The 27,226-nt window shown below is 36.7% G+C and overlaps 1 protein-coding gene across 7 annotated transcripts; it reads left to right on the forward strand.

Annotated features, from left to right (window-relative positions):
* Positions 1-3,034: 3,034 nt before the first annotated feature.
* On the forward strand, positions 3,035-26,299 carry LOC148232682 (uncharacterized). Of its 7 annotated transcripts, XM_088190613.1 has the most exons (17): positions 3,035-3,237; positions 6,955-7,095; positions 7,167-7,368; positions 7,440-7,666; positions 7,727-7,843; positions 7,906-8,088; positions 8,157-8,429; positions 8,544-8,722; positions 8,796-8,953; positions 9,328-9,570; positions 9,679-19,849; positions 19,919-20,024; positions 22,925-23,119; positions 23,316-23,564; positions 23,629-23,964; positions 24,034-25,183; positions 25,813-26,299. In XM_088190613.1, exons 1-17 carry the CDS (start codon positions 3,115-3,117, stop codon positions 26,004-26,006), a joined length of 14,247 nt encoding a protein of 4,748 aa, XP_088046739.1. In that variant the 5' UTR covers positions 3,035-3,114; the 3' UTR covers positions 26,007-26,299. The 7 variants fall into 7 exon arrangements, with proteins under 7 accessions (XP_088046739.1, XP_088046735.1, XP_088046736.1 ...); XM_088190609.1 differs by having other exon boundaries at positions 8,157-8,722; positions 9,328-19,472; positions 19,548-19,849; XM_088190610.1 differs by having other exon boundaries at positions 8,157-8,722; positions 9,328-16,545; positions 16,630-19,849.
* Positions 26,300-27,226: the final 927 nt, after the last annotated feature.

Genomic DNA, 27,226 nt, shown 5'->3' on the forward strand with positions numbered 1-27,226 from the left:
CATTAAAATTGTATGTAAGAAATCATATAGTTATTATTGTAATGCCCTATACATCAACAACAAGCGCCCTGACTCAGGAGGCTTTAACAGCCATCAAGTCAAGTTTTGACACCACGCCTTACGGATGTCAAAACGCGTGATAAAGTAACTCGCACGACCGAGAATAAAAGGCAGTACCAACAGCAAATCAGACAAATTAGATTATTGAACTATTAACACGCTCCCGTTGACATTATAGGGCTCCCGTTTACATATATTCGCGCGTCAACTTACGTTAACTGTCATGATGGATTATATTTGAATACCCAATTAAATTTAAAAAAATAATGTAATGATATTAAATATATTGTCAAATTTACGAAAATGTTATGCTTTTGTATTGAATTTGCAATACTGCATAAGAACAAAAGCAAAACAATTGAACATGTTGAATAAGGTAATGTGAAATTATTTGTGTTAAATCACATAATATAATAAAAAATATTATGTTTGCCTAAATTAAACAAATAAATATTAATTTACGTGTTTAATTAAAAATACATTTCTGGAAAAAAAACATAAAGAAATTGTTTTTCCCTGTGTGAATTTATAAAATGTTGGTTTGGAACCGCTTGTTTATAATGAAACTGTGAAGTCAGCTTTTATCAAGTGACTGATTTGGCAGACGGATGATAATGGATGGCAATTAGATCTAGATTGAGCCGCTGCAATAGTATTTTATTGAAATATAGTTAAGTTTACATGTTATTTCATGAAAGTGTACGGTGAGCGAGGCCGTTGAAGTTGAAGAATCCGTTGAAGTCTACCAAAATATACCGCCGTCGCGCCAATGTTACCAGTATGCTACCAAGTTTTGGTCAAAATAAAATAAATGCATATATAAATAGGCCTCTACAGTAGTAGTGTCAAAATAAAATAAATACATACTTAAATAGACCGCTACAGTAGTAGTGTCAAAATTTAGTACAAAAAACATAAGTTGCTTGTCGAAGATAATCTTCATTAAATATTTGCTCGGATATTTTTTCATTCTATAATGCTAAAGTTATATAGATTCGTATGAAACAATAATATTATTTTCACAATAAAAAAAATATTTTCGTTTAATTATATTTCGCATTTTTAGTGATTTCGTGTGACGCATATGTGAAGGATATATAGTGACAATCATTTTTCGCACACATGTTCAAACATTAATATGTTTTATATATTTATTTACAGACTATATTTTTTTACATATTGAGGTATAGCGAGGTTCTGAGGAATTCTAGATTTACGCTAACAAAAATTTATCCCATACACAAAAATATACTAAACTAGTAAAAATAAATACACATTCTACACAGTAAGCAACTAATCTTTTAAAACGGATGTTTTTTATTGCGTTCCAAATATTTTATTTTCTATTTTCCTAAGAAAAATAACAATTGTGCCCAAATGAATAATCACTTGTTACATCAATTTTCCAAAAATTGAAGTCGTGAGTCAAATAATTGGAACGAATTTGTGTTATTATGCTTAACCCATGCTAGGTTAATACTATTTTTATTTTTCCTACAACCAATAGCTTTTCAGCATTCTTATATGGATATCTCTATCACGGATGGAACTCCCAAAATAGAAAAACATAACAATACCGTTCGAATTACATTATCAGCAAACCAAGATAAATAATTATATTCCCATAATTGTAAACATAATTTGACGACGGATGATGACGAGTGTCAATTAGACACAGATTGAGCCATTGCAGTAGTATTTTATTAATAAGTATATGGTTTACATAATTATTACAATATAAAGGTGATCGGTGCACGAGGCAACACCGGCCGTTGCGAGTCCACTAAAGTCCGGCAAGAAAATGTCCTCATCACGTTAGTGTTACCAGAGTGCCAAGTTTTGAACATAATAAAACCTAAATAAATACATTTATAAATGGGTCCCTACAATACGATAACGATTAATTTTAAAATTAAACATTACTTGAAACTTCTTAAAATTAAAATTAAAATGTTTGTTAAGTGGTAAATCATATTTATTTAATAAACATATTTCGCGTTTTAGTACTTAAAAATTCACTTAATATCTAAAACACGCGCAAACTAATAATTTATGTTTAGCTTACGGCCGGTTGTGCATTGTAGAAAGTTTTTAATTTGTTCAGAACATAAAATTATCATACCATACTTACAAGGTGTATAAAAGTGCAAAGATCACTCGCTTTATTAGTTATATACCTAATTTTCTAAAATCGATCATTTCTTTGAACAATTTTACTGTCTGATATGTTTAAAATTGTATTTGCAAGCTTATGATACTATAAGGTTTTAATCTATTTAAAGTCCATATATTATTGAATCAATGATTTTGTCGAAAATGTTTTTAATTAGCGATTTATTGAATATTCTACAATGATTTTAAGTTTAAATGTAATTTTTTGCTTTTTAGAAGTTTTATGTGTTGTTTCAACCAGTCTTTCACTATTATATTATTTTACATCCAGTATTGTTTTCTGCGCTTTGTTAATTCGTATGATATTTTAAAAATGCAGGAATCTGTGTTTGTACATTGAATGAATGATTTCTCGCATCAAATTCATTTGAAGCAAATCGTTAAGATGTCATTTTTGAATTTGTTTATCCGCGTTTTTTCATGTTAATAATATAATTTTTGTAAAAAACTGTTATATGCACTGCGTAAATTTTTTTAACTTAATAATATAAATAAAAATGACAGCAAAACTTTCTTTTCCCCCCTGATAGTCGTTAGTACTAGTACGAATAATTATTTTTATAATAACGTTTTGTATTGCAGCAAATTGCGGTTCAATTTAAAAAAACGTGTATTTATAAAAATAATGTTTAAAATAATGAGTCGGTAAATCAGACGAATGTTTATTGGTATAAAATAATGACGAGTGTTGCCATTGTGCGCCTTAATCGCAATGCGTTAAGGGCGATAATCGCCTGACTCGGGAGGTGGCGAACGTGCCCTCAGCGAAAAAGCGAAAAGGCGTCGTTGCGTATCGCGTCTCGTGCGTGTGGCAACACCGCGTTTGACAGGCCGAGAAAACACAACAGGCGGCGATGCTGGGGCCCCTGGGGCTTCGCGGCGATGGCCGCCGTTGAGGCCGCGGCCGGCGGGCGGAGCGAGGGCTCGCCCCCGCTCTGCCAGTCCCCGCCGGCGCCGCCGCCCTCGCCCGGGGCGGCCACCCGAGGCGACGGCGAGCCGCTGCAGGTACCGCCGCGCCGCCGCCGCCGCCATGTTAGCCCGACCGCGCCTCCCCGAAGCGGCCCCTGCGCCCTCCCGCGCCCCTCCCGTCTCAGAACGCGCTTTCGCCGCGCACCCGGCGGGGTCGGTCTCCGCCGCGGCGACTCCGCCACCCGATTCCGATGACAGATGACGGCTGTCTTGTTCCGAAGCATTTTTCACTCGCGTCTATGTCACTTCGACAAAATTCATCTAAAATACTATTAATTCGATTTACTCGCGTTTTTACTATTATTGCGATGTACTTTATCAATGAAATATATCCACTTAAACATATTTGTAAATCGCGAACTTTACTTATTTCCCTTTAAAAGTTTTCATTATACATCGAGTACATAGAAACTAATTTTTGAGATGTAGTTTTATCAATCGATTATCCCTAATCTCATTCTTGTTAATTTTAAGTAAAAATACAGAAGCATTACACACTTTGAACAATTAATATTCCTATATACTATTTCGACTCAATATAGATCTTGTATGTGATTTAAGATTATCTGGTATTAACCTTTTGCGGCGTGCAACAGAGAACTTATAATAACCTCTTTATAGTTATTCTTCAGTTTTAGTTTTCTAACATTTCTATAATGAAGATTTGTATCTAGTTAAAAAGTTCTTCACAATAGAAAGAAATTATGAATCAAATAAAATTACTTTAAAATTGATTGAGCTTTTTTACATAATCATATACAGTAGTGCCTTGACTTACAAGCTTAATTTGTTCCGTGACGGAGCTTGTTCAATTTTCCTCACTATAATGAATTAAAATGCTATACTCCATTTTAATTTTCCCCATTGAAATGGTAAATATATACTACCTAAATTAGTAATAAAGTTTATTTTTAAGTTATGCAATAACTTAAAAAATTTTGCTAGTATGTCAAGACAAATTTAAAAAAAAATTTGCTCGTATCTCGAAAAACGCGTAAGTCGAGATTCCACTTTGATCTTCCATTTTGATCACTCGTTCACTGTCGTTTCATTCGACTTGAAAGTCTTTTTTATCACAGAAGTCCAAAGATGCTGATGACGGCGACAGATTCTTTTAACTATTCTATGTATTTGTCCTAGTCACTGTTTCTAACCTTTTTAAAGTGATAAAAATAAATCACTCAAAAAAAACCTGATAAGAACTCCACTTTACAATATACTTGTACACTATTTATTCATTTATATATCTAATGCCTTTGTTGATTTTTACAAAAATATATAATATAGAGCGAAATAAAATTATAGAGGGAAAACATATATTGGGTTGTAAAAATGTATAACTTTTTATAAATTAACAATGATTTTGGTGTTGAAACAGTAGTCGTATCAATGATGCTATTTAGTAGTGGGATATTTTTTGTTTCGATATTTTCGACCCTAAATCAACAATGGCAGTAAAAATAAAATAATCTCAATTAAGCTATAGTATTCTTTATGCATTTCAACTCGGTCACAATGTGTCAATAACAGTTAAAAACATATGTAATGCAAACAGCAGGGATTTCATTAATATTATAAAGTGTCAAATGTGGTTCTAAATATTTCATTCCAGGAATTTTCCTTAGGGGTTGTTAGTGAGGATATTAGGGTTGCCATCAAATCAGTTCAGATATTTAAAAAATTACGAAAGATATCAATTTGCAGAATATGGGTATCTCTTTGGGTAATTGTCTGAGGAAAATCTCAATTTGCCAATAATTAATGATTCTAGAACAGAAAGATTTATTTTTGACTAAAATTATTACTGAAGATGAGAAGTTGATTTTTTATTTTAATCCGTAACATAAAATGTGGGATATAAAGGGCATAATTCATTATAAGTTATTGGATTATAGGCAGACAATTATGATAGATACATAGTTTGCAAGATAGTGCTCGCCCTCATGTATCCAAGATGATAGAAAAAATCAATGAACTGCTGTTTTGTTGCTCTCTGATTTGAGAATCTAAAAGCGCAATTTCTAAATCTGCATATTTCTTTAATTTATCATTTAACATTTTATGAAATTATGTATCAATCCAAATAAATTGTAATGTATCATTAAATGTTCAGAAGAGACGGCAATGCTTAGTCAAGAAATAGAATAATTAAAGTGTCCTTTTATTTTTGAAATCTTCTTGAAACACTCCTAATTCTGTCGTTGATCCAGTGGCCTCAATCAAGATTTGTTTAGTCAGTGCAGAACTATATTAAGCAAGATCCATCGAGCTCCTTGAAAAACTTACTTGAATGAAAAAATACTAATGAAGCAAGTTATTTATGTTTCTCAATTTTGTTGATTGCTGATTAATTTTAAATTATAAACATCATTTTAAAAAGCGTCTGTTTAAATATTCTGCTAATAATATATGTTTACAATAAAATAGTTTGCACACTGGGAATTTCGTTATTAGTGTATTTTTATCCATTGCCAATGCTCTATAAAAATCAGTATATTCAGTAAAAATAATATAAATAATTAGGCGATTATCCCAAATTGCGAATTTGGTAATTGACTCGAATTAAGTGATTTGGCGTAATATAGACTACGGTTGACAGTAAAAATATACAGCCATTCCGCTTCATATAAGACAAATATATAAGTGTCAGTTTAATTTCTGCTCTATCTTTTCTTCTGTGGCATCATTTATGCGATTCTTGACCGCATTTAGTTGTCTCTAGATTATGCAATCAAAGATTAAAGAGTAAACCACTTTAGATAAACTTCAGAGAGAATACCAGACATTGTATTGTATCTTCACTTGAATGAAAATCATGAAGTTGGAATAGTCATATTTTGAAAATAAAAACATATCCTTATTAAATTGAAATACTTTCTAAAGCCGGCAGAAAATAAATATTTCAGTTACGAGATTAAGATTGTGTACATGCATACAGACTTGTGAACGAGATAAGTTATAGATCTTACATTTTAATGGTTAAAAAGCTACTCCAACTTAGGGGTGGGTGCCATTATAAATCAGCAAACATCATCCACGGTTAGGTCATCTTTCTTGAAAGTCAGGTCACAAGTCTGTTGAAGATACAGTCTTACAGAACTTCACTTCTCAAATTTCTCGAGAAATTTTGTATGTAATACAGTAAAGTATTGCATATTCATTATTACATATTATTGTTAAAATAACCCCTTAAAAACACATGTTATCTAAAGTATAATCAAACATCCTCGATCCTTTTTTGTTAATAAAATTTCAGCTGTGGCAAAATTCCTCTTGTTTTGCGTTGATGTTGGTTTAATCGACAACAAGGCTTCAAATAGGCATTGTAAATTATTTGTTCTCTTACCCATCGATTAAAATATTTTGAATTCTTTCTTCATTAATCCATAAGATGTTGGTTTTCTTGCACTACTCTCTGTAAGGCTGAAAGAAATTTCTTTCTCTAATTTTTGCGCCAATGATCAATTTTCGAATGATTTAATGAAGTCGCGAGGTTCCTTAGGATTCGTCGAGTCATTAAATAGCCTGCGAATAATTTCTTTCCCCATTTTACATATTTCTGTTTTTGAAGAATAACTAAAGAAGTCATTATTTTTTTGACTGGTGAAAGATTTTGGATTTATTTATTTTTATCAACACAGTGCAATAAAATTCATATATTTTTCCGTATTCTCTTAACGTCTATAAATACATTATGTAACTTCTGAGAAATGTATGATTTATGTTCTATAACCATTCGTCTCCTTTTTACAGTTGCTTGAAAATATAGATGAAGTTGCACATAAAGAACGGCCTCCCATATTGGCAGCGTCATGGCGAGCCGCGACGACACCTTTGGCGTCGATGCGCACGCTACAAAATTTACACCATATCACTCTTTTACATGTATTGCAAGTAAGTGATTATTAAAATGTATTTGGTAGTACGTTTTATATTATTTTATCATGATCTTTAACAAATAACAGGAGGGATGGAAGAGCTCGGAGGAGTCTGCCCAAAAAGAATTGCTGGACACCATCGAAATGTGCATGGAAAAAGTTAAGTCCAGGTCAGAGTCTTCCGCGTTTGAAGCCCGCTTGCGGTACTTGATCGAGGTGGCAAAGGATCCGTGGCATCCTGCGGTGCTCAAGAACATCTTGGAAGGAGTCGTACCTGATTCGCAGCAAGGTATATATTTTTATGTATTTGTATTTAAGTTTGTTGTTTTCTATAATACTTACCGTTGAATTTACTTTCAGTACTATTATGGCTGCGAAAAGAGGGATGCATTGGAGCTTTGGAGCGGCTGCGGCAATTGTGCGAAGCTAAAGGACAATGCGAGAAGGCTGCGTTGCGTTTAGCGTTGGCCCTATTGCCCATTCCGCCCGCTGCTCCACTGCTCTCGCTATCTTACAGAAATCGCATACTCGAAGTATTACTCATCCTGTTGTACAGAGCGAGCCGCACCACCGAATGCATAACTCACGTAAGATAGCACCTATTAAGATTACGATTATATTTTGATTGACAACTCTCTCTTGTGTAGATCAAAGCAATGGAGACGAACGACGCAATCACCATAATCGCCAGACTGGCTTCCAGAAACAAATCTAACGGACGTATTTACAAACATGCTCGAGAAACCGCCTTGCTATGCACACAAGTTTGTTATTAAATCGTCTCATAAGTTTAAAGGACTTTTATAAAAATATTTTTAATGCACAGGTGTCAATGGCTACGAGCTTAGTAAAACCGTTGGAGAATTCACAGTTGAACACGTTGGCGACACGTCTCGCTTCATTGTATGCGTCCAAAATTGACGAACTCGCTCCCATTCTTCGTAAGTTGCTGAATTCGGCCGACACTGCTGGACACATCTACACAGTCTGCAGAGCCATCCAGAGCGCTGTAATAAAAAATATTTAAGATCAGTATAAAAACAAAGATAAAGACAATAATCGTATTTGTGTTTACAGTACGGTGATACGATGCGATCATTCGTTTGCGAGCTTTATATCCGAGCGCTCACCACCGGCGTGAACGAGCTCGAAAGGCTCAAACTTCAAGACGAAGCAGGCGGAAAGAGCACGACCATCTCCCATCAGCTCGCCGACTGGTTTGTCTCGTTGGCGGATTATCTATCAGTGAACGTGACGGTGAGCGCCGAGTGTGTTTTGACAGCATTTTCTCTCTATCCTTCCAAACTATACTATCAGCGGGTGATAGAGAGCGCTATGCTGGTAAAAGAGGTAAGCACGCTCGTCGAGCCCGAGAGAGCTCCTTCGCCGGAACCGAATAGCGACGAATTGTTCTCGAGAGCGTTAGACGGACTGGAAGCTGACTTACAACTTTTAAAAATGCAGAAAAAGTGTTCATCAAATGCATTGCAAAGCTTCGACCTTAAGCAGAAACAGCCGCAGTCGCTTGTCTCCAGCGCCGTATTAGAAGGGGAAGATCTAGATTTGAGTTCGGATCTTTGCCACGACCTTGCCGTGCTGTTGAGCGGACCCCGGTTGAAAATGCTCACTTGGGACCTCAGTTGGTTCGTTCAATGTCTGTTTTAATTAACTAATGATGGAAATTATAACCTATATGTTTGATTAATATTATTATAGGAAAGAACTTTCTGAATATTGTCTATCGTATATGGCCGACACCGAAGAAGGCACTAAGACCTTGGCTGCTACTGAATTGAAATTCGTGCATCTGGATTATAGTCAATATAAAATTAAAGAACCAGAAGTGCAAGATATATATTTCGGTATAGAGAAAGGTGATTATGAATTTGAATTTTTAAATACAGTCTTGACCAAAATAAATTATGCATAAAAAAGAGTATCCCGCCTTTGGCCAAATTGAAATTTGCTTCTCTAGTAATCTTTGTAATTGATCCCTTATGAACACTTTCGCCGTTGGAAGCATTTTCCATGACATCTTTCGTCCTGAAAGAATCAAAAATTGAATCTGTGGGCCTGAAAAGTTTCCATTTGACTATTTATTTACTAATTGCTGCACTTTCTCTCGATTGTTGATTAAAGCCTCTCAGCTTATTAGGGCCTTTTTAAAACGATAATAACATTATCACAGTAATTACCTATTTTTTTATTTTATTTTTTGATAGAAATTTAAAGTTACTCTCTGTTTAAGGTTACGAACATCACCTGGAACTGGAGGATGACGAATGGGAAGAGAACGACGTAGTCGAAGAGCCACACTATGAAACGTTCAGTGATTGCAGTGATGTCAGCGAAAGCAAACAAAAGTCTAAAAAACCCAAGAAGAAGTCTTCCAAGAAATCAGAGGATTCCGATTACAGGAGTAGAGTAAAAACGGAAAAAGTGATAAAAAGCGTTAAGAAAGATAGTAGCAGAGAGAAAAAAAAAACCAAAGGTAATCGTAAACTTAAAACTAGCTCCACCGAAAGCGATGGCATCAGTGATGATACTAAGGAGAGGTATGGCTTTATGAGAACTTATCCAGGTAAATTAATATTTGCAGGTAACAATATAGCGTCGCTGAAAACATATCAAAAAAAATCATCATTCAACCTCTTTAACTATCCGAAAACGACAGACGACGATAAATTGCAGATTAAACGAGAGGGACCTGAACACAATCCGCTGTTGAACCAATTGTTAACCAATCCGAATCCGTACTTCATTCATAATAATATAAATTCGATGCCATCTTCGAGTTATACTGCTACATCTTCCGCAATAAGATACGATTATCATAAAAACCCCATTGTCAGTTCGTCTTCTGAAGTATCGACGACGCCGAGTGCGATTCTCAAAAAGACAAAATCGAGCCTGCTATCGTTTCGTAAACCAAACTTTAATGCTAATAATATCACGAAATTGACGCAAAGCTTACAACATAATATGTATGCGCATCCATTGCATTATCATAAAGACATTGCAGTTAAAATTGAACAGCCGTCGAGTTCACAACAAAGCAACATCACTGTGAAAACTGAAGGATCTTCCAGATTAGAATGTATGTTAAAAGAGCCAATAAGGTATGAATATTGTAATATGACTCCGAGTTGGCAGAAAAGAATCATTGAATGTCAAAATTACAATATGGTAAAGAATCCAATGAAATCTGAAAGTGCTACACCGAATCATAGTCAAACTGAAGATAGTATGCGCTTTGATAGTGAAAGAAAAGCAAATGCAATGTCAGAGTCGAATCAAAATGAACGGACTTTGTTGAGGAACAAACTTATGGCGCTACAAGACTCCGAATCCAACAAGTTCAGAAGAAAACCACAAGAAGATCCGACTAATAGTGGTTGCTCGAGTGATAATCTTCAACGGCAATCGGTGATCGCTTCCACCTCTTCGCAACCAGATCTCAGTTTATCGGTGCTTAATAAAGAAACTGCACATTCCCAGAAAGTAATAGACTATGCATCACTTCAAGCGGTCAGTCCTTTGGAAACGAAAGCTGCGGAGTCCGATGTTAAAACACATATTAATAGTAATAGTATAGTACACACTCATGGTTGTTCTTCGTTAGTTAAAGAAGTTAGTATAGACGCTAAAACGTCAAATCGGCCCGTACCTGTCGATACCGATAACCGAATAGACGCGAAAGCCCTACACAGCAATACAATCCCTGAGGACGTATTAAGAAACGACACAAGGATTGCTAAACATAGTCAATTATCCAGCACTGAAACTGATAGGTCTGAAAAATTAAATTTAGTTAAACAACAGTTAAAAACTATTTGTATGGAAAAAATATGTAGAACGATTCAGAATGAATCAACGCATTTTAAATCGTTTGTCACTGAAAAATCACGCACAATGTCGAAGAAAAATAAGAAAGAAGAAGAAGCAGAAACGTTCAAAAAGTTGATCAAGGTATACAAAGCGAAATTTATCGAAGAATCTGAGAAAAAAGCTGCTCAATCTTGCAAGAAAACTCAGCCTCACTTAGAAGGCAAAGCGAATTTTACAACCGAGTCTGAGAAAAAAGCTGCACAATGCAAGAAAACTCAGTCTCTCTCAGAAGAGAATAACTTTACCACCGAGTCTGAGAAGAAAGCTACTCAACCAAGCAAGAAAATTCTGCCTCCCTCAGAAGAGAAGAACATTACCGCCGAGTCTGAGAAAAAAACTGCTCAACCGAGTAAGAAAACTCAGCCTGTCTCAGAAGGCAAAGCGAACTTTACAGCCGAGTCTGAGAAAAAAACTGCTTCCGAAGAGAAGAACTTTACTACCGAGCCTGAGAAAAAAAGTACTCAACCGAGCAAAAAAAATCAGCCTATCTCAGAAGGGAAAGCGAACTTTACTGCCGAGTCTGAGAAAAAAGCTACTCAATCGAGCAAGAAAACTCAGCCTCTCTCTGATGGCAAAGCAAACCTTACCACCGAGTCTGAGAAAAAGGCTGCTCAACCGAGCAAGAAAACTAAGTCTATTACAGAAGGAAAAGCGAACTTTACTGCCGAGTCTGAGAAAAAAGCTGCTCAATCGAACAAGAAAACTCAGCCTCCCTCAGAAGGCAAAGTGAAGATTACCGTCGAGTCTGAGAAAAAAGCTGTTCAATCGAGCAAGAAAAATCAGTCTCTTTCAGCGAACATTACTGCTGATACTGAGAAAAAAGCTGCTCAACCGTGCAAGAAAACTCAGACCCCCATTTTAATTAAATCGACTTCTCTGCAAAGAACTATCAAAGCGTCTCACATTCCAATTGAAACCAGTTTAATCAAACAAGATGTGTATTTGGAAATAGTCAAAAACAAACCTACGATTTTAAAGAATCACCACAACAATATTCTTAAAAAATCTAGCGGACCAGTTAGTAAAACCTTGTCATCAAAGAAGTCGGAGAAACATAAAAAGTCCACTAAAATACTTAGACCGTTAAATGTGATTGTTAAAAGGGTTAGCAAAGCGTTTATAAATCATGACCGTGTCTTGAAACAAGATGAACATCTTTCTAATATTGACAATATCGAAGAGCAAGAGAGTCAGACTGATCCTCTTTCCGTCGATATCGGCGATATGAAGCAAAAGAACCTGCCTAAATCTCCTTCCGACACTGACGATGTCGCAGAGCAAGAGAGTCACCACAAGAGAACAACTTTTATTGTAAATAATGTTATGAAAGATACTGTAAATAATGTGTCTGATGAACAATCTAGTAGTTTAGGAATGGAACAGCCTGTGTTCAATATTGTAAAAAATAATGAAGCGACTGATATTAATTTATGCAACACGTCAGAAAATAAACCGAAAGCTGACGTTCCAAAAGCGAAACACGCCACTCGAGAAGTTAAAGTAGCTCTCACGCCGATCGAAGAAATTTTGAAATCAATGAATTGCAAAATTGAAAACGACGTTACAGTTAAAGCTTCTCATAAAGTGTTTAAAGCTTTAAATTTTGCGAGCTCGCTAAAAAAACCGAGCATGCGATCAAAATTAAGTAAGGCGCACAAGTTATCCAATAGTAATAGTAAAACAGTACAGCTACCTCGAAAAACGTCCGGTAAAACCAATGATGTAAATTTACGAACGGCAAGAATACACACTGATGAGACTGATAAGATATCGAAGAATGTTGACGTGGAAAATAAAAGTGATTCCGACTCGCCTTTAATCATATATGATAAAGAAAAATCGGTTAGAGAGAAAGATGTCATCGACGTTGAAAATCCTATAGATGGTGCAGATTCGGACGATGTTATTATTGTTGAAGTGGAAGAACCGAATAACGTGTCTTTAAAAAATAATAAAGACGGTAAGAATTTTTTTCAAAAGTTCAAAAAAATTGCTACGTTTGTACGAGATGCTAATAAAACAACCAAAGCAAAATTGCTGACGTCTAAAGCTGACGATTCTGAAGTTTTGGAGTGCATCGAATCAGATCTGGATTCATCTAAAAATATCGAGTTTCTGGAATGTCGAGCTAAATCTAACAAAAAAGTTAAAGATAAGAGTGTTGAAATTTCGCAAGCTCCGAGACAAATTGCAGTTATTGAATTGTCCGATGACGATAATAGCGACGTAGAGTTTGTTAAGTCTAGCGATCCGATCGCAATCGACGATGATATTACCGAGCCTACGACGATGATATTACCTGAACCTATTATTCCAAAGGAAAGGAGCCAAATCAAATCGATACCGATTCCACCAGTGTTCGTTACTGTCGTTTCAGCGGTTCAACCGACCAAACTCAAAAATAAATTCTCGAAAGTCAGAAATAAATTTCTGGAAAAGAAAAAGCCCGAGTATATTGTATATTTTGGTTCGAAAATGATACGAATCGTCGAGGTTTCAGCAGCTGATGTTAAAAAGTTTCAGATGCCTTGCGCTGTGAAATTAGAAAAATATAATTTTAACATAAAACCAAAGGTCGAACGCAAAAATAAACTTACTTCCGCAATGGTTTTGTCGAATGGCAATAATGATTTCGATTTGCTGTGTAATCTACGAGATTTCTCCATAAAACTCAAGAACGGTATCAATGCTAATCTGACAAAGAATAAAAGTGACGTCAAAGCTGATTTAGAGGCGAGCAGGATTAGTTTGCATGCTAAGCATTTAATACGAAATTGTTCGATAAGTCTCAAGAACAATATCGATCTGTTGAAGTTGAAGAGTGACGATTTAAAGAAGAATAACGACTCGGATGCGAAACACCAGCGCAAACTATGTGGCACCAGTCGAAGTTGCTCAATAAACAACAAGAACGATTCCGATTTAGATCAAGCGCAGGACGATAGCAACCAGTCTCATGTCGTAGAAGTTGAGTTGAATGAGAGTAACGATAGTTTGAACACGAGGCCTTTGTTACGAGATTGTTCGACAAGCATCGACTTGAATCTGTTGAATAATGAAAACGACGGGTTCGATATTAAAAAAAGTGATTTAAAGAACAATGACTCGGATACGAAACGCCAGCGTAAACTATATGGCAGCAGTCGAAGTTGCTCAGTAAACGACAAGAGCGATTCTGATTTAGATCAAGCGAAGGACGATAGCGATCAGTCCGATGTTAGAGAAGTGGAGCTGGATGAGAGCAACGATAGTTTAAACACGAGACGTTCGTTACGAGATTGCTCGACAAGCATCGACTTGAATCTAATAAATAGTGAAAATGATAGGTTCGACATCAAAAAAGTCAAGTTGGAAATGAGCGAGATTGAAACTCAGGATCAGGGTGAAAGTGGCTCCGATTTAATGACAAGACGGAGCAGTCGAAGCACTAGAGATGCGATCGATTCTAAAAGTACTCAAGTCGACAACTCCATTTTGAAGGCTAGTAAGAATGGAAAAGAAGCAAAAATTCATCGAGACAATGATGGGAATGAACCTCGATACTTGAGTAGATTGATACGAAGGAGATTCAAAAATAAAAGCAAGAAATTTAAACACATCAGGAAATGTAATATATCGCCGATTATTATAGATTGCGATTTAGAGCCGGATGAAACGAATCTATCTGTTTCTGAAAATAAGACTGATCAAGAATCATCGTTAAATGCATGCAATAATCTTGTATCGCCGTGCCCTGATTTGTTAAACAAAACTGAGGAGATAGCCATCGTCAATTATCAACAACCGGATGTTATTCCGAACTGCGATCAAAAGGAAAGAATTTCCATATCTGAAAAATACGACGATGATAATTCCCGTTCAACTTATGATATGTTCATAAACCATGAAGACATCCATAAAACGTATCATAATAAAAGTCCAACTAAGAAGAAACGAAAACTAGACTTCAGCTTGGAAGGCGTGGTAAAAAAATTGAAGAACTCTCCGACGATCGATCTACCTGAGTTGTCTCAAGTCGATATTACATCCGTGAGACAGGAGGATAACGTTACTGACAAGTATGCGTTGTCTTTCAGTCTTAAGCATCTGCTTACGAGCGACGTGGAATGCGACTCGTTGGATAGCGATAACGATTCGGAGATGAAGAGTGTGAGGGTTTTGGATAGAAGTTTCATTAATATTTTATCCGAAGCTGACAGCGTATGGCGTGAATCGGAAAGAGAAGGTCGCCACACCCTATACTCTCCTATCTTCAATAAGGAGCGATTATTCGAAGATTGTCCCGAGGTGCCAGTGAAAATTGACTCGCCTTTGAACAATATAAATAGAAACAATATAACTAATCAAAAAATAACACAGCAGGGGAAGGGTTTTTGTGATTGGTCCGGCAGAGGGAATATGAAGGACTCGTCGAGAGGTCGCCAAGAGGGTCCGGCTGCCGCGCTGTCGGACGCAATCATCAATCGGCCGCCCCTCGCTTTGCGCAATTTTTTCAACATCAAACCGAATAAGCGTTTTACTCAGCTCCAAGAATTTCAAAAGCCGTATTTTAACAATGAATCCGAAAACGTAATGAAAAGCAGCAGCAAAGGATTTTTTTACAGCGACGAAAATGTTTGCAATTCGGAGAGACTGGCCAACGAGATCAAATCGATCCTCGGAACAAATAAATTTAAAGATTTCAACAAAAAAGAAAACTATAAAGGCTTTTGTTCTAAACCACTGTACGATAAAAAATCGATTCTTTCGAAAGTTCCGGGTTTAGATAACTTGGATTTTATGCGACCCCTACAATCTATGAATATCGTTAATGTCGTACAGTTGGGTCAATTGCCGGTCACTTCTGCGCAACAAAGCTCTCTCTCGAACACCTCCACCAACTCTCAGAGCACGTCAAGTGGATTCTTGGATATAAGTTCAAACAACACAGGAGATTATCGATCATCAAACGAAAACTCCCAACAATCTAGCAGCAACGAAAACAACGCGGATGTAGACGATTCAAAAATCCAGGCATCCGAAAAGAAGTCTGACGAAGTGAGTAATAGTGCAAGTCCAGAAAAAGCTACTACGAACGACAATCATTACAACGATGCGAATTCACAATCTGTATCGAGCGAAACTGCGGATAAGCCGGTCACTCAAGAATTTCAGCAATCTACCTCACAAAAAACCTTTGCTGAAAACGAACAGAAGGAAGATCCGACCGAATCCGCGTCTGAAAACCAAATCACTATGCCGACCTCGACTGCCAGTTTCATTTCGACCAACAGAGGTCTCGTCAATTTAATTTCTCAAAAACTTATTCAATCTCCCAGCGGAAGTCAACACGTGCAAATGGCTACGTTTCCCAAAGGCACAACGATCAACGCGTTATCGCTTCAACAGGCGTTAGCGCAAATCCTGCCGTCTTCCTTGAGTCAATCCTCCGAGAGCGTCATACACAATACGGCTCATTCCACTGGTTCGCCGCAAGTGGTACACATTGTGCAAGGGAAAAATTCCGGTCAATCGGGCAATACTTTCGGAAGCATTCTGGTCGATAGTTCTCAACAGGGCGTGATGAACACGTCGGCAGGTACGCAAGTGTTGCACATCGTGCAAGGAAAATCTGGTGCTAATTCCAATAACTCTACTATTCTCAATCAATCGCAAATTGCAGGAACGACGTTTAGCGGTCTCTCTTTGGTCGAAGCTAGCGGACATCAGTCGGGAAATCAAGTTTTACATATTGTCAACACCGGGATGCAGGGCAAGAACAGTAACACGGCGCAGGTTCTCAAAAGAGTCAATCTTTTAACGAGCATCACTAATCCTCAAGGGAACAACGAACAAAAAATGGTGCAATTTGTCTGCAAATCCACCGACGGTAAACCGATTCAATTAAATACGCAACATCAAAGAGGAATGGTGTTGAGATTGCAACCCATCGACAATTCAACGTTCAATCAAAATGCAAAGATATCCGAAGTACAGACTTCCGTAACTAATACGATTGTAAAGGCGCAAGAACCGTCGCAGCAAGAGTTAAAGTCTAGATCGGTGTACGAAGAAAATTATGCTAAATTTATACAAAATTCGTCTAATCCTATAGTACCGTCTAGTCCGGAAAAGTCAGTGTCTTTGCCAAAATTTAATCAAGCATTTGGAAAGTCTGTGTATCAAGAAACCAACAGTATTTCTAAAAATAGTGACAATTTAGAACAAATACAAAATCCAGCTGTATCGACTGCTAATGAACAACAAAACTCTCAAGAACTTTCCACGCTTAATTTAGGACAACTAGGACACATCGGTAGTCCGCCGTTGTTGATCAGAAAGGCGCCGTCGTCGAACATCGTGCATCAAAATGTCGTCCAACAAGTGAAACCTTCCATCCAGCCAATGAACATACAAACGATTCACGGAGGAGTCATTTACACCAGACAGATTCCTGTTAACATCGGAGGCGGTCAGACCATTAATCTCATAACAGTGCCGAGCTCGGATATGATGGACGAAGTGCAGCTGCAAGGTGTTCAAAAACAAATTCAAGAAAAGTCATCCTCGAGCGAGCAGCACGAACCGCAAGTGATAAAGTTAGTTTCTCAAGAACAATCGCAGTCGAATTCTACAAATTCACACGTCGAAGCATCGTGCGACGACACAAACCAATCTTTTTCCGAGCAATCTCAAAATAACGCGAATAATCATCCGTTATTGACGCAAATGCGGATTAAAGTACCAGTTTTGAGCAAAGGCGGAGGACAGATGGTCACCGGTGCGAGGGTCGTCCGACCCGTGTTGCAAATACAGCGGAACATTATACCGGGTACGAATCCTGCCGTTTATCAACAATTAGTTTTAACTACGGCGCCGACTATAAGACAGCCTGTTCCTGCGCCAGTCCCCGCCGTACGACCCACTCGACCGCCTGTGACTACTCATCAAGAATCTAATTTAAGCTCGTCAACTCTCGAGCAGTTGAGAGAGTTCGATATGGTTCTAGAGCAAGTTAAAGAACGGAGCACGACCACACAACCGAACAGCAACAGTAGTTCAACTTTTTCCGAAAACTCTCCCCAAGTAGTCGATAATAATAGCGATATCGAGTCGAATCAATCTAGCGCCGCTCCAGCACCGCCGGCGCAAAGAGAAGTATTATATTCAATCGGACCGAATCAGACTGTAAATGTGACGTACGTTAATCAAAAGGTCATATCTAAAGCTTCATCTGTATTGACGACCACTTATACCACTTCCGACGCGTCGCAGAGCTCTCCATCTAATCAAATCACTCATGGACTATCCAGCACTATATCGCACACGAAACCCGGTCCTAATACGCCGACAAAATTAACTTCAAAATCGATCAAGACTAAACCTAGTAAACCTCCAAACCCGTCGACTAGCAGTGCTTCGAAATCAGCTCCAGTTGCAGCTAAAACGTCTCTGCAAAAGCCGTTAGAAGACGAACAAACCACTCAGAGAATCTTGTATATTCTGGCGGAGTATAAAGAACAAGTAGAGAACTCGCCGGATAAAGATAAACCTGCACCGAGGAGGCGCTCAAATCCACCTACAAATCCTACTACTTCGTCGAAAAGGAAAAAGGGATCCGGGAGTGGCTCTTCTAAAAAAGGCGGCAGCGGTCAAAGCATGCAAGAGATGAGTCCGCTGGGTGGAGAAGACGCCGGGCACACGATGGGCTCAGAAGACAGTTCCTGCGGTTTATCTCAAGGAGAATGCACCGACAATAGTATTCAAGGTATTGATAATCAATCTCCACAATCGAGCCCCCAAAAATCTACCAAGAAAATACTGTTTCAACCAGATGTAGAAACACCCGCTACGCCCAACCCTCAACAGCAAAGAAACGTCATTATAGCAGACGGGCAAACTATAACGATGGCCAGACCCGGTACCGGCAAGGCTACGGCGGTTCTAATGCCTGCTAATTATTTATTACCAATGTCGATGGTTAAAGGAAGTCAGCAGATTACGATCGTAACCAATCAAGGCCCTAAAATATTAAGCGTCCCTCAAGGAGAAGGTGCAGCGAATACTTTATTCGTACAAAGGCTCATTAGTCCGGCTGGATTAAAACCCATGTTAACTAGACCGGGTCAAGTGAGGCACGTGAGACTCCCCGCAAATGCCGTGCAAAATTTACAAGCGTTCAACATCAACACCTCGACCAGCATAACACATCAAGATCAATCTTGGATCGGGACCAATTCTCAGCCCAAGCTGCTCGTCGAATATAGCTCAAATGTCACAAATCCAGAACTAAACATCGATTCCATTAAATCTGAAGTTTCCGATTCCCCTACGATCAAAGAAGAAGTCATATCCGTAGGCAGCGATCACATGCCGACGATCAAAATCGAAGACACCGGTGAAACGTCCGGTGAATCCTCCTTGGGCATAAAAAAAGAAGAAGATCAGGAGGTTCACAGCATACCAGAACATTTTCTTCAAGCTCACATAGCGAAATCGTCGGGGAATACTTTAAATCTCATACAGGTACACTCACTGGACGGTGGCAATTGTGCAAAGTTATATATTCGGAACGCTTCTAATCTTGGGTCTTTGATACAGCTATCCAACAAGGCCGCGTTGAGTCAATCGTTAAACGACGACAACGCCGACATGGGTGGCATTCAAGAGTCTGCGACGAACGTGCTGGTCAGAAAGCACCTGCATTTTGACACGCAATTCTTGAGCGGCAGTAAGCTGAATATGGGCGCCGACGGGGAAACTAAGCTATCGGACGCGGCCAATCACTTGGACGGTAATTTGACGATGTCGTCTTCTTCAAATCAGCAGACGTTCATATTAGCGCACTCCAGCCAGAGCGACGGCGACAGGATACTCAAGACTGAAAATCACAATCCGTGGAGGTTTGCAACATTTTCATGGATTTTAGTCAATATTTAATAGTTTATTCTAATCATTTAATATCTTGACAGTAATGGAAACGGACCTGGAAGCGATCCGTCTTCGTCTTTTGTTAGCTTCGAAGACTCTCCGCATAGATTATCGTCACATCGCGAAGATCATCATGATATGCAGGAGGTAATTTTTATGCTGGATAATTATTAACATAAAAAAATAAATAAATTTGACAAACTTTATAAAAACAGATACACTAGCATTATTAAATTATAACAATATATAGTAATCCCCTAAATTAAATCGTAAGTGGTTCTATAGCTGGCGACGTAACTTGTGGTGCAAAGTTCAAACAATTCCATACTAAAGTTTACAACTTTACTCATCCTAATTTAAATGCAACAATATTAGGCTAACTATAATATTTATATTTATTGAATTAACTTAAGCAGGTAATAATACAATAGTTTAAGTTCAAGGAGGATTATTTCAATTAATCTAAAACAGGGCTGTCCAACCTTCAGTAAGTTTCTGCATTGAGATTAAAAAATTGTCTTCGGGCTGTATTGGAAATTTTATAATATTTTCAAAGTATAGTATCCCTATTAGCACTTCAAAAAAATCGTGTCATTGGAATTTGATTTTGGATGACAGCGAGAGTGATTGTTGATTGCTTCATACTTATTTATTTCTGAATTATTTGTTATTCTAAATGTTAATATATTTTTTTTCTTTGTACAATAAATAAATCTTTTCATTTTATTCATATTTTTTAATATTATTTCCTTCGTAAATAAATCTTTGTTTAAAAGTAAAATAAAAATAATTTATATAACTTATATCCTTTTTATTTCTCACACTAAAATGTAATCTAAGTAGTCCTTACTAAAATATTTCAATTAAAAATATAACAGTAAAACAAATATATATGTTCGTAAATATAAAAGTTTAATACTCCTGCGACGCAACACTAATACATATGCATTCGTACCAGTCACTTACAGTGCCTCTCGCTCACTCGCGCGTTAAGTGACAAGAGTGAGTGAAAGATAAGATAGGGTGACCAGATTCAGTATATACGAATCCGGAACATTTTCGACTGGAAGATCTTTTCACATTTTATAATAAAATGGCACATTTTGGAAATCAAATATATTTTAATGTACCTTTTCCATTTTTTTATAATATCTTTGTTTTATTTTTATTAAATTATAATAAAAATTTACAATTGACAATATAAATATAATTTTTTCCATGCTTTAATGATAGAAAAAACTTTTTTGTACTTGCATTATGTGCAGGCAATGCTAATAAAAAGCTAAAAAAATATTTAATTTTTTTGCATTTATCATTGCATGCTGTTTTTATCCACTTGGTTTGGTCATCTATTTGTTTAGTAATATACTGTTTTAGAACAGAATATTGATTCAAGGGGTCACTTTCATTTATTTCTATTCCTAACTCAGTCGTTTTTTGAACTTCTTCATAATGTGGTAATTTTCCCAATAACATCCAAATAAAAACTTTATATTTGTTAAAAGGATCACTCCAGTTTCTCAAATATGCCAAGCAAGTCAGCACTTCATTCGGAAAAGCAAAACATTTTCTTTTGCTTTTCCGAAATACTACTATATTAAAATATTTATTGGAACAAAATTTTCTCAAATATATTATGAATATAGTTTTTTTATCAACAATTACTTAAATACATTTAACTGTACCGACGATCTTAATCTAAACAGTGAGACAATGACATGTCCCGTAAATACGGACGTCTGATCACTCATATGAGAGCATGCTCTCCTCTCTCACTCGCACCCGTTACATTACATGTGAGCGAGCCAAAGGGAGGATATCTCACCACATGCTCTAGATTTGTACGCACGTATTACAAAAAATTGTATGATTATTTTCTAGTCCCCCACCAACTACCAGCACCCGAATAACACATTCCCAATCTACCGTGTTATTGGGGAGAACTACTGTACCTATATAAAGTTTATTTGAAAATATTACTGTTGGGTCCGCAAATACTTTCAAAATGTATTTAAAAATATAAATAAAAATGCACAAATAGTGAAGTACACTTTTTATTAGAATTAGGGTAAATAAACAAAAAAAAATTGTTTTAATGAAACCTCTTTGGTAGTACAGCTTCGTTTATTTCGTAATTTGTGGTTGCCAATCTTAATAAATTGAATAGGTTTATATCTGTCAATTAACATCTGTATCTAGATTTTTTGAAATTCATTGTTGAAAATGTGCTACCAAGCATTGAGCACATTTTTAATTCAAAGTTTTTCAATCTTAGATAATTCTCTGCTGATAATAACTGAGAAAATCTCCCTTTTCACTCCTTTCGGAGTTAAAGGGATCAGCTTGCAAATCGCACAATTCCAGCTGAATATCGGACATTCTTAATGCTGACAACCAAGGGTTCGGCAAACAGACTAATATCTTCAATTTTTTTGAAATCTTTCGGTCAAAATCTGCATTTATTTTATCAATGAAAATGATATACTCTAATTTTTTTCATCTTCTCGAAACGTTCTTTGCAATTAGGAAATAATGTAAAAACATCATTGGCCAACGCTGATTTAAAAAGCTTTAATTTGTTTTTATATCCATTCATATGGCCGAAATAATAGGCAATAATAAAGTTTTTCATTTAATTGTTGGACAGGTTAGGTGCGAGCGAGCCTTGGTCAAAACAGTGAACACCCCATGAATAACTCTTTGCAACGAATCATGGGGTGTTAACTGTTCTACCTTTAATCACTTTCGGCAAGTTTTGTTGGACCAACAGCACGGGTTTCGTCCCGCCTATTTAGTTATTCATGGGGTGTTCACTTTTGTTCTTGTTCTAGAACAAAAATGTATCTTCTTTTTATTACAATTTCTTCTCAAAAAAGTTCCGAATTTTTTTTTTAGTTTCTGCGACAATTTATTGTTCTTGAACAAAAATTTTCATTATAGCCTTTTTATTTTTAGTGTTTTGGTATTTTTAAAATCTGGTCACCTTCGTGGATCATTCTTTATAAATACAATATTTTATACAGTGATTTTACTAAATTAATTTCCAGTCTGATGGAGTGAGAGAATTGGCAGACGGAGGAGTTAGCAGAGTTCTGAGACATCAGTACAGTCCTTCGTCGTCACCGCCAGGACCGAGACATCTATACCACAAAATGTTTATCTCAGCACCGGCAAAAAAGACGTTCTCTTCTGAAATCGATCATTCCGCATCTTCCGTAGACGATGATAAGCAGTTTGTACAGGTGCGTGTAAAATCAACTCAAATTATTACATTTGTACAGTTGATGTTGTTGCTGTATTTGTTTTTAACTAATAACATTTTTAAAATGTTCTTCCGCATATAATCGGAACTGAGAGGTTTAATATGTAATGAATATGTGTATTATTAATTTTTAAGTCAATCGACGGTTATAAGCAAAAACTTGTTCATATTTACAGCGACATCACAAAAAACACAAGGCATCTGCAGTATCTGCTCGTAAAAATAATTCTCCATTCACCATTCATCACCGTCACAATCCACAGGTTATAAGTATACGGCACGCGGACGATAAGTCAGCAGTAGGTGAATCTATGGACGTTTCGGCGTCCGCTTCCGGAGGAAGGCCTGGACACAACAGTTCGGGCCATTCAGCGGCGAGCCTCCGTCACAAATACGCTGTGATGGAACACGAATTGAGATTACAGGTAATATATAATAAAAATATAATCATAAACTTTCGTAACGTATTAATTACCATTTGTGTTATAGAAGTCATTGTCGGAGGAATGTGAGGATCTAGGAGTAGATTCGCCGTCCGCTTCGGACTTGTTCCCCGAAGCCGAGTTATTGTTTGCGGCTTCTCCGTCTTCGCAGTTCGATCAGTCTCAAGACGGATGCGTTTTAGCGCCGGCACGTCACGCTTCTCCGTCCGTTCACCTGACCGGTCATCACATGTCGGGCGGTTCTAACACTCGCGACCCCAAACTGTCGGATAATCAACCGATGGAAGGAGCGGAGGAGTCCGAGTTCGCCAGGATGCATCCGAACACGACTTTCCATTCTGGTGAAATTGAACTAGTCGGCGACGACACTGGCGATGCAGCTGTAAATATACATATATTTGAGTTGCATCTTTTTAATTCAATGTTATTTATGATTAATTTTATATTTTAGATGTTCAGAACTTCGACTAATAAACTCACAAGTTCCGGTCCTCATATGATGACGAAAAGAGTGGATATAGTCAGAAGCGTGATAGAAGGAATAGGGAATAATAGTGGCAGTGCGGCTTTTGCGTCGACAAAATTACCGACTCACTATTCTATGGGAGATCTATCGAGGCAGACTATTAATGTGATGTCATCCGTGCAGAGCTCAGATGACTTCTCCGAAGGCGCCGATGATTCCATGAACTCTGCCGAGAGCAAAGATATCTTAGTCAATAACAAATGCTTAGACGGATTGATGACGAACGAAATTGTGAAGCGAGATCTGAATTTAGCTTCGGCCGAATCGTCCATTTGTATATCATCAGGAATTATACAAAGAAACGTGACGCAAGTCATTAGACACGCGAGCAGCGATCAGTTGTCGTTATCCGGAAAGGAAACGTCTGAAAAGTTGTGTAGTACGACTGTGAACGATTTGAGCGAGAATGGACGTAATTTTTTGTTAGAAAGCGGCAGCGATAACAGACCAGCTGCCGATTCCAGCATCCTCAAATCTATCATGTTAGAAAGGGACGGCAGAGATGGAATGACTTGCTCGTCTCCGGATCAACACAGCGAATTATTTTGGGAGTCCAACTCTAATTCGAATCAGTCAGAAGAACGCGTCTCTCAAGCGCCACCGAATCTATTAGATTTTTCTTCAGAAGATAGTAATAAATGTTGTAAGAGTCCTCTTTCGTGTGAAGAATCGAACTCGACGGACAGTAGCAGCTTAGGCGAACATAACACGCAATCGCACAACTCTCACCACCATCCGCTGAGATTAAACTCTGTGATTAAATCGTCAGGATCTAATAGTACGGCGGCCGAAGGTCCGATTCTGCATAGCGCTCTGTTGTCGGGGACGTCTAATCTCAATCAAGACGCATCGAAGAAACCGTTGATGTTGAATAGCATTCATAAGAGCGATTCTAATACGTCTTCGAGTCCAGAAGAGGATGGAAATCATACAATGAATAGAAGATCGTGGACGCGTAGTCATAAAGGCAATAGGAGGGTACTGAGCCCTCGATCGCTTACGACGGAAATAAATTTAGGAGCCGAGATTGAGACTAGTAGCTCTGAAGGAGTTAACATCATAACTAAACCATCAGGTACTTTATAGCAATTGTTTTTTATGTTCATAGAATATCAAAGCATCTAAATCTGTCTTATCTATCAAAGAACAACACTCTCATTCAACACTTTACCGACTGGTGCATTTAATTTATTTACTTGAATCTTGCCCTGCTATTATGTGGTTCACAGGACATTGAAGATTTTGTTAGAATCCGAACAGTGTTTCTATTACTTTTTTGTCTTAGAAATCAATGTTTAAAAACGTTTTTAAGTTCATATGATTGTTTTAATGTATATATTAAAAAAAAATACATTTTATATTATTTTATTAATTAATTATATTATACTTTAAAATATACTTTTACTCCATTACTTTTGCTAAAATTCACCAGTGGTAATATTCAATGTGTCAGGTGTGGTAATCTTATGTTACTTGTATTTCAAAGACCCAAAATATTTGTATATTGCCATTTGTTGGTGAAACTCGTACTCGCAAGTCGGTAAAGTGCTAATGAAGAAAATTCGTTGTATTATAGGCTGTGTTCCTAAAGTTTAAGTTTGAAACACTATTGAATCTGTACTAGGAACACCGTCTAAATTAATTAAATGAATATTGTAATGCTATCTACAAGGGGATTATGTTGTGAGAATGTAATTTTTTAAGGTGGTTCAATGAGACATTCTGGTAGTTCTACACCAGAAGAAGGCAGTAGCAACAATAGGCGCGTTTCCCTTCGAGCGCCCGGAGGTATCAAACGCTCTTGCCACTGTTGCAGCGGAGCAGACCCCGCCCCGCCCCCCACGAATACAATCACCAACGCGAGAAGGGCCCGTCGGAAACCGCCGCCGTTAAACTGAAAACCTAATTGTAAATTACTCGGCTAGAAAAGTGGCTTTGGCGATGCCGAAAATCGCCTTCATTGTTGTTCAATATCTTACAAATAAATTGTTGCTTGTGTATAGTTTCTAATTGTGACCTATTTTTAAAAAAAGGCCTCACGGTTACTACACATTGATGATATAATAATACGTACCCTGAACCAGGCATCTCATGATTTAACTCTTATAATTTAGTATCTAGTAGCTGTTTCAGCACATTAAATATAATAATTCAATGAGTAGCTTCTTAAGTGTAAATAAAATATAGAAAATATTTATTTTAATTTTTTTTTTGTATAATTAGTAAAATTTATAATGTCTGACGGATCATATGATGAAACTGTATGATTGCTATGTCTCAACGCGAGAATCGCATATATATTAAATATATATATATATATATAAATGTATATGCATTAATTTTTTTATTAACATTTGATAATTATATCTTTATGTAATGTTTCGTAATCATGGTTTTCTAGTCACATGTTTGTATAAAGTTTTTGATAATAATGTGTAAGCAAAAATAAAAAAATACATGTCTTATAAACGCTAAGGGAGTTTAATAATTGCAAACATATTATGTATGTAATAAGGGGGAGGTGTTTTCATTAAAAAAAGTTCGTGTAAATATTACGTATTTGTTTATAGTAGCCAATATGAACGTTCCGTTCTTTAGTGTAAATAAAAAATTAAAACAACCTATATAGACGAGTAAGAACAGATGTCGCCATTATAGAAATTGTACAATGTCAAATATTAGACTTACTGTTTTTTCGTTTTTGCTTAGATTTAAATTTTTGATGAAAAAAATATAATTGTTGCTTCCATATTATATACACACACACATACATATATATTTAGTAAATATATTGATGTGCTTATATATACATTATTATATATATAAATGTCGACCCATTACCTGATTTATTTTTTTATACATATATGGATTTGGTTTAATTCAAAGTTAATATATTATTAACTGACAATTAAGAACGATTGATCTCAGTATCGATGTTTACCGTAAAGGTTTGTCATTTGCGGGAAGCACAATTTTTAACGCCGTTTATTGAATTTATTGCAATTCTTATGTAAATATATAACGTGACTTATTTTGTTTTTATTTAACTTGTATTTTTTTTCTTAATATAAACCAACGAATTTCACACAAGTATTCAGTATAATATATAAGTGTTCAT

Source organism: Plectrocnemia conspersa, unplaced genomic scaffold (genome assembly GCF_051122295.1).
Source record: "Plectrocnemia conspersa isolate PC_06_02 unplaced genomic scaffold, ASM5112229v1 ptg000008l, whole genome shotgun sequence".
NCBI lineage: Eukaryota > Metazoa > Arthropoda > Insecta > Trichoptera > Polycentropodidae > Plectrocnemia > Plectrocnemia conspersa.